This window comes from Carcharodon carcharias, chromosome 1 (genome assembly GCF_017639515.1).
Source record: "Carcharodon carcharias isolate sCarCar2 chromosome 1, sCarCar2.pri, whole genome shotgun sequence".
Classification (NCBI taxonomy): Eukaryota; Metazoa; Chordata; class Chondrichthyes; order Lamniformes; family Lamnidae; genus Carcharodon; species Carcharodon carcharias.
Genome location: NC_054467.1, coordinates 149,955,789 through 149,964,606, shown reverse-complemented (window position 1 = coordinate 149,964,606; position 8,818 = coordinate 149,955,789). Strand labels below are relative to the sequence as shown.

Genomic DNA, 8,818 nt, shown 5'->3' with positions numbered 1-8,818 from the left:
GACCAACAACTCTTTTGGTTTTTTGAAGCCTGATACACTCTTTGTATAGTTTATACCCTTGAGGATATTCTAATTATGGAAAACTATCAGGAATTTATATAAAAGTAGACCAAGTCCGTGTGACATATTGAATAGGCAACAACCAAGGCCTTTGCAATACTGGCAGGAAGAGTCATCAGTTTGGTAATGGTGAGCTATTTTTCTACTGATGGTTTATCTTTAGTCACTTGAAGTTTTCAGTCCTATAATAAATTCAGCTATAACAAATTGAGATATCTTATTTTAGGCTAATTTGCTTGCTACTTTTCCCCGATTCTTTCACCTCAGCATTTAAAATTCTCCCAGCTAACTTTGATTAATTAAAATAGAAAAGATTTGCATAGAATATTCAGTAAGGGAGTTATGGGTTTTTTTTACAAAAAAAACACTGATAACAAAGCACTGTACATTTAATTAAGTTCATAATTTTCAAACTTATACTTGAATTAATAGCTTCATGGTTACAGATGGAACACACATAGATTGTATTACTGAAATACAGTCCATTAGACTTTGGTTTCATTTGATTAACAGCAACAACACATCTCAGAGTTAATATACAATCATCCATGCTGAGGCTGTCCATCACACCCTTGAACTAAAGGAATATTTTACTCTGCATGCCTTTCTTGTTGAAAATTGTTACTTTTAGAAATGAACACAAGTATTGGCAAGGAAACTTCTGCGGTGTTTTTAAAAAATCCATAATTTTTATGAGAAAAAATGGAACAGACAAGTCTTTGACAGATGATACTGTAAATGGGTCAAATAGATTACATTAAAAAGGCAGGTCATCCTAAGATCTTTATGGTCTAATCAGGTTAGCTTCAAACTTCTTAAAAATACACTTCAAGTTTTCAGGTTAAACATTTCTGTAGAGTGCGTTGATTATGAATATTTCCAATATTCTGACTTCACTTGAATCTTGTCTGCAGAGTTTTCCTTATTCTTCCCAGGTGTCTCCATACTTGTTTATTTTCGCTGTTGTGAAAAAAAAATTAGACCAGGAGAGATTATCAGCACTAATTTAAGAGAAGCATCAGTTCAGTTACTTACAATAAAACTACCTTATGGCATAAAAACAAAAAATGCTGAAAATACTCAGAAGCTCTGGCAGCAACTATGAAGAGAGAAACAGAGTTAACATTTCAGGTTGGTGACCCTTCTTTAGAACTATCGAAGGGTCACTGACCTGAAACGTTACCTTTGTTTCTCTCTCCACCGATGCTGCCAGAGATACTGAGTAGTTTCAGCATTTTTGATTTTATTTTTTAGATTTCCAGCATCTGCAAAATTTTACTCTTACATTACGCCATATTATGTATTTATTTTGTTCTATTCACAGACATTGATCTTTACATGTACTCTACAGGCAATGCTCCCTGTAAAACTTAATTTTCTGCATGCTCAGTATGTGGGCCCCTTAAAATTTTTTTGCATGGTGTTTATCATGGAAATAGGCCTGTGTAGTACCTGCCAGGCTGCTGTATGACCACACACCCACTCAGCTTTTAGCATGAACTTTGGCTAGTGGTTAAAATAAACTGCTCATTCATCTTAAAAGTTTACTCGTGAAGATAACCACATGTAATGGTTGGAAATGCTGATCATTATTGGCTTGCTTGCTTACTTGGAAACAAGCCATGACCCCCTAGTCGCCATTCCAAAATTCCTCTAGGATATAAATATAAATCTTCAACAGAGCTACATGAGTTGTTCCCATGAATCTTCAAAGTTTAAATGTTACTTTATACCAAATAAAAACCATAGAAGGCATTAGCACATCATGCCAGTCCAGCCCTTTGCAGGAGCAATACAAAACTAATCAGATTGCCAGACTAATCTGTCTCCAGAGCACTGAATTTTCCTCAACTTACCGGTTAAAACAATAACCGAGTAGAGAAATTTCTCCTAATCCTTCTTCTTACTTAAACTGACAATTTTAAATTAATGACTTCTTCATTGACTGCTCATGCAGAGGAATCTGTTTGCCCTTATTCATCTTGTTAAAATAACTTGCATTTATTTGGATCTTAAGATAGGAAATTGTCCCAAAATAGTTCAGAGAAGCAAAATTAGACAAAAATCAACATTGAGCAGGCAAATACAGTCATTAGGAGTGGTAAATAAAAGCTTGATAAAAGAGATAGATTTTAAGGGGAGTCATAAAACACGAAAGGTAGGTGGAGGCAAAAAGGTTTATGGGGGGATTTCCAGAGTTATCTGAATGTACAGCTGTTAAAAGTGGAGTGAGAGATTTTCAAAACGTATAAGATATCAGAGTTCTTAAATGCTTGGAGGGCTAGAAAAGGTACCAAATTGGAAGGGGGTGAGGCATGAAGTGGGTTGAGTACAAGGATGTAAATTTTACCTCTGAAGAGCTGATGGACCAGCATAGGTCAATGACCACAGGGGTGATGGGTGAGTGTGACTGTCCTAGATAGATTATGAGCATCAGAGCTTTGAATGAGCTGAAGATTTTGGAGAGTGGAAGATGGGAAGATAAGCTGGGAGAGCACTGGAATAGCTGAGTCTGGAGGTAAAGTCACGGATGAGGATTTTCACAGAGATCAACTGAGGCAGAGGTGGAGAAGGGCCCTTCATTATTTTTTAAAAAACTATTTAATCTCCTTGTAACTCCAGTGGAAATAATTCTTTTATCTCCTCTCTCCTTATAACTATAGGCTGTCAGCCTCTGTCTTTATGCTCTCCATAGTTTTAATGTTCTTCCAAAAATGGAGCACTCCAGGCAGCAAACTAGTTTGTAACCTATCAATTTCTACAGAGTATAATTACCTTTCTGTTCCTATGTACAATAAATTTCTTTAAAACACTGTTTGTGGCAAGCTTGTTTTCCTGGAACATACAAATAAATAGGCTGCACACAGCAGCTGGAACTTGATATGTTGCCAATCATTTGCACCATAACCAATTACAACCCAATCAGATTTGTTTTAACCATCAATTTAAGAAAACTTAATCACAATCCGTCCAAGCCACAGACCATTCTGAGTTAGACATATGTCACCATTCTGGGCAGATGTCATTCACTGAGAATTCTGTCATTCCTGATCTAACACTATGAAGGGAGCACCATCACAAGAACAGCAAAAGTTCAAGAAGCAACTCAGGGAAATATATGTGTGTCCTTGGCAAGAACAAATTAAACAAAAATATCCATAATTGACCTCCTTTGTTGTTAGGTAATCTCTGTGGAGTTGGTTTGTGAAGAGACTCTGCTTTTTGTGCCACTGTCACTTCGTATAGCTCCCTATTTTTGTTTCTCAATTCGTCGTATGTCATTGATTTCCTTTGAGGCTTTGACTCTTCTATCTCTGGACCAGGTGCTGTGGTCAGAAGCAAATAAACTTATTTTAGAAGAGGTTAAAGAAACCTGTACACTGTAGTGTCCTCCAAACACTAATGCAATGCAAAACAAGCAATTGTTGTTTTACAGGGTGTGACATCATTTTGGGAAAAGCCTGTGTCTGGCAGCATTGAGGAGTAGGCAGCCCAGGAGTACTGGGCTGACTTACTCCAGATTGCTTTGGGCCATCGGCATCCCTTCTGTGTTCCTAGGTTGGCAACTCAGTTCCAGGAACGATGCTGGTTTCAAGTGATAAAAGCTTTAGTATTATAGCTGCAATTTTTATATTTGCAATTGTAATCAGTGCTTACAATCAGAAAACAGTTTAGCTTCTGAAAAATAAATACTAAATATATACAAACATTGATTATACATTGGCCTCATCATAAACAGGGTGCACCTTCATTTCTCAGACTTGGGATCTGAAATCTGGGGCTCAGAGGATATATTCCTAATCTTATCTGTACAATTACTGCAGCAGTATGCTTTCGGCTCCAAATATAGAATCAAAATATAATTCAAGAGGTACCAAAAAGTATATTTAAAAAAAAAATCAAACTCTTGGAGCAGTAGGCTGTTAGACATGGCTATTAAATATTAAATATTCTAATCTTATATTAGAATTCATTTTCCCTTTCAAAAATTTATAAATCCACCATTACAAAAAAGCATAGCTTTAGCTTAAACCATGGCTGGGATTTTACATGTGGAAACCAGGACTGTCCTTGTCCTGCGCATACTTAAAATCCAATGTAATGATGTCAGGTTATGAATCTGACATCAAAATGCCGGTATTCCATTATATTGTAGTCAGGTGGCAGCCAAAATCGGCCTGCCATTTTACAAAAGAGTCATTAATGGGCAACTGAGCTTGTTAACAAGCCAATTGACCTAAACATTATCCTGTCCACACCATAATGCGATTGGTGAAGGAAGGTGGGTAAGGATGGCCAGGCTGCGTTTTCATCAACTCTGATGAAAAAGTGGGAAGGAAAGGGGGGGTGGGGGGGGTACTTCCTTTTTGGGGATACTCTGTGCACATCGGGGGCAACCGCCCAAGATGGTACCCCTTTCTTTGTGCCTGCCCCTTTGGCCTCCAAAATCCAACCCCACCACACCACTCCTCCTCAGGGTGCTCCATCCCTCCTCAGGGTGCTCCATCCCTCGCTGCCCAGAAAACCCAGACTTACCTGGATCCAGGATCCATACTGTCTTCAGATTGGCCGGCAGCTCTCGTTTGCGAAACTTCTTGCTAGAGAGGGGTGGTAGTTCCATACTGAACTTAAGGCCACCCACAGTGCAATATCACTGTGGGGCAGCCTATTGGCGACCAGCTTTTCTAACAGGTGTTTGGGGGGGGGGGGGGGCGGGGGGCGGTGTGTTTTTGTGTGTGTGTGCGTGCAGTATGCTCCCTGCAAAATCCAGCCCCATATGTGCATTTTCCACTGCACTTCCAATATAACTACTGTTTTTCATGTCTCATTTTTGAGGCCTTTGGGCTGAGTTTTCACAGAAGAACAAGCACCGATAAAAAATCTTGAAACCCAATGGAATCAAATGTTGGCAGAAAAGACAGTGGCTGAACAATGGGCCACCTTCAAAGAAAAAGTATTGCACACAATGCCAAGGTATATTCCCTTGAAGGGGAAAGAAAGGACAAATAAGTCCAGAACGCCTTGGATGATGAGAGACATAGAGGTAAAGCTGAAAAGGAAGAAGTGCATGTACGACAGATGTCAGGTAGAAAGTACAATGGAGAATCAGGCTGAATATAGAAGGATCAGAGGGGAAGTGAAGAAACTAATAACGAAAGCGAGGAGAGAGCATGAAAATAGGCTGGCAGCGAACATAAAAGGGAATCCCAATGTCTTCTACAAGAATGTAAATGATAAAAGTGTGGTGAAAGAAAGAGTAGGGCCGATTAGGAAGGAAAAAAGGGGGCTTGCATGTGGAGGCTGGAGAAATAGCAGAGGTATTAAACGAGTACTTTGCACCTGTCTACAAAGGAAGAACTTGCTACCCAGGCCGAGATGAGAGAGGAGGTAACTGGTGCACTAGAAGAACTTAAAATTGAGAGGAAGGAGGTGTTCGAAAGGCTATCTTATCTTAAAATAGATAAAGTACCAGGGCTGGATGAGATGCATCCAAGGGTACTGAGGGAAGTGAGAATGAAAATTGCAGAAGCAGTCTTCCAGTCTTCCTAGGGGAGGTGCCAGAGGACTGGAGAACTGCAAATGTTACATGCACCCTTGTACAAAAAGGGGTGCAAAGATAATGCTGGCAACTATAGGCCAGTCAATTTGACTTTAGTGGTGGGGAAACTTCTGGAAACTATAGTATGGGATGAAATCAATAATCATTTAGACAAGTGCAGGATAATTAAGGAAAGCCTGCATGGGTTCATCAATGGAAAATCATGTTTAACTAACTTGCTGAAGTTTTTTGAGGAAGTAACAGAAAAGGTTAATAAAGGAAACACTGTTGATGTGATGTATATGGATTTTCAAAAGGCATTTGATACAAGTAGTGCCACACTACAGACTTGTGAGCAAAATTCTAGGTCATGGAATAAAAGGGAAAGTAGACACTTAGATAAGAAATTGGTTGAGTGGCAGGAAACAGAGTAGTAATAAATGATGAAATTACCTGCATCCACAGTTTTTTTGTTTTTATCCCTGTGTTTAATTGACTGCCACTGCTCTTCAAGAAATGCCTACCTCCTTGAAGAAGTTCTGTTCCTCTCTGCGACAAGACTTCCGTATCTCTCTGTTGCCTTGTTCACCTTCATTGCCTTCCATTTCCCTCCTAGTGTTTGATCTCTCCGCCCCCCACACACACACCTTAAACCAGCTTATATTTCAGCTTTCTTGGACTTGAACTCAAGTTCTGTTGAAGGGTCATGAGGACTCGAAACATCAACTCTTTTCTTCTCCGCCGATGCTGCCAGACCTGCTGAGTTTTTCCAGGTAATTCTGTTTTTGTTTTGGATTTCCAGCATCCGCAGTTTTTTTGTTTTTATCTCTGTGTTTAATTGACTGCCACTGCTCTTCAAGAAATGCCTACCTCCTTGAAGAAGTTCTGTTCCTCTCTGCGACAAGATTTCCGTATCTCTCTGCTGCCTTGTTCACCTTCATTGCTTTCCATTTCCCTCCTAGTGTTTGATCTCTCCGCCCCCCCACACACACACCTTAAACCAGCTTATATTTCAGCTCTTTCTTGGACTCGAACTCAAGTTCTGTTGAAGGGTCATGAGGACTCGAAACGTCAACTCTTTTCTTCTCCGCCGATGCTGCCAGACCTGCTGAGTTTTTCTAGGTAATTCTGTTTCTGTTTTTGTTTTTGTTTTGGATTTCCAGCATCTGCAGTTTTTTTGTTTTTATTATTTTAGTAATAAATGATTGTTTTTCAGATTGGAGGAAGTAGGGTGTAGTTCCTTAGGGGGTCAGTGTTGGGACCCAGTTCTTCCTGATATATATTAATGACCTAGACTGTGGTGTGTAGGACATGATTTCAAAATTTACAGATGATACAAAGATTGGAAATTCTATCAACTGTGATGGGGATAGTCTTGAACTTCAAAAGGACATAGACATGTTGGTGGATTGGGCAGACAAGTGGCAGATGAAGTTTAAAACAGAGAAGTGTGAAGAAATTTGTTTTGTCAGGAAAGATATGATGAGGCAGTATAAAGTAAAGGGACAGCCTCTAAAGGAGGTGCAGGGACAGAGGGACCTTGTTGTATACATACGTAGGTCATTGAAGATGGCAGGGCATGTTGAAAGAGCAGGTAATAAAGTTTATAGTATCTTAGGCTTTATTAATCGTGGCACTGAGTACAAGGATGAGGAGGTCATATTGAACTTGGATAAGACACTAGTTAGGACTCATCTGGTGTACTGCATCCAGTTTTGGGTGCCATACTTGAGGAAGGATGTGAAGGCATTGGAGAGAGTACAGAGGGGATTCACAAAAATGATTCTAGGATGAAGAACTGTGGCTCTGAGGATAGATTGGAGAGGTTAGGACTGTTTTCTTTGGAGAAAAGAAGACGGAGTGGAGACTTGATACAGATATCCAAGATCCTGAGGAGTTTGGACAGGGTGAAAAACTGATCCCACTCAAGACAGCATCATTAACTAGAGGGCACAGATTCAAAATAATTGGCAAAAGGAGTAAGTGTGATGTGAGAAAAAAAAATTCACCCAGTGAGTGGTTGGAGTCTGGAACAAACTTCCTGAAAGGGTGGTGGAGGCAGGTTTGATCGAGGCATTCAAAGGGGAATTGGATTGCTACCTGAAGAGAAATAATATGCAAGGTTATGGGAATAAGGCAGGGGAGTGGTAGTAAGTGGAATGCTTTTCAGAGAGCCAATGCAGACTCAATAGGCTGAATGGCCTCCTTCTGCACTGTAAAGATACTGTGATACTGGATTAAAATAAATGTAATGCACTCAGTTCCTTGACCAAGGCTAGATTTTTGTATGGGCTGGACCAATCAAATTGACAAAGCTAGTATGGAAGATGAGTTTGTAGAATACTTTCCCAACAGTCTTCTTGAGCAATATGTTATGGGATCGACTAGGGAAAAAACTATTTTAGATCTAGTATTGTGCAATGAGGCAGGGTTAATTAGTAATCTCACAGTAATGGACCTGCTGGGAAATAGTGATCATAATACAATTAAATTTCATAAGTTTGAAAGTGACATACTCCAATCACAAACAAGAACCTTAAACTTAAAGCCAATTACATAGGTATGAGGGGAGTGCTGGCTAAGGTTTATTGGGTAAATAGAGTAACAGATATGACAGCAAATAAATAGTGGGAAACATTAAAAGAAACAATTCAAAATGTTCAACAAAAATACATTTCATTAAAAACATAAAAACTCAGTAAGATAGATCCATTTACTCAGGAAGTTAAGGATATTAGTAGATTAAAAGAAAAGGCTTATAATATTGCAAAGAATTGTTGGTTTCCAAAACACTCCCAATCCTCAAATTTATTATTATTCTTTGCTCCCAAAAAGTCAATCAAAAGTGAAAAAAATAGAATGAGAGTAAACTGTCCAGGAATATAAAAATAGACCTTTTACAAGTATATAAAACAGACAGTAGTTGAAGTAAATATTAGTCCCCTGGAGACAAAGGCAGGAAAAATTATCATAGGGAATGAGGAAATGGCAGAAACATTGATCAAATATTTTGCATCTGTTTTCACAGCAGAAGACACAAGTTACATGCCAGAAATAAAGGATAATAGAGGGGCTAATAAGTGAGGAAATTAAGGTAATTAATATCAGCAGAGAAAATGTACAGTAGAAATTTAAGGGACTAAAATTTGACGAATTCCCAGGACTTGATGGCCTAAGTCAGGGTTTTCAAAGAGATAACTGCAGAAATAGTGGATGTGC

General features: G+C 39.0%; 1 protein-coding gene across 5 annotated transcripts in view; it reads right to left on the bottom strand.

Annotated features, from left to right (window-relative positions):
- Positions 1-433: 433 nt before the first annotated feature.
- Positions 434-8,818, bottom strand: part of ociad1 (OCIA domain containing 1) — a 122,658-nt gene continuing 114,273 nt past the window's right edge. For 4 of the 5 annotated variants that reach the window (XM_041198470.1, XM_041198474.1, XM_041198471.1 and 1 more), the window contains 2 exons: positions 3,228-3,386; positions 434-1,020 (listed from right to left, as the gene is read on the bottom strand). In XM_041198470.1, the coding sequence (XP_041054404.1) occupies positions 983-1,020; positions 3,228-3,386 (197 nt within the window). In that variant the 3' untranslated portion in view covers positions 434-982. The remainder of the gene's footprint in view (positions 1,021-3,227; positions 3,387-8,818) is intronic. The other variant, XM_041198475.1, reaches the window with a different exon arrangement.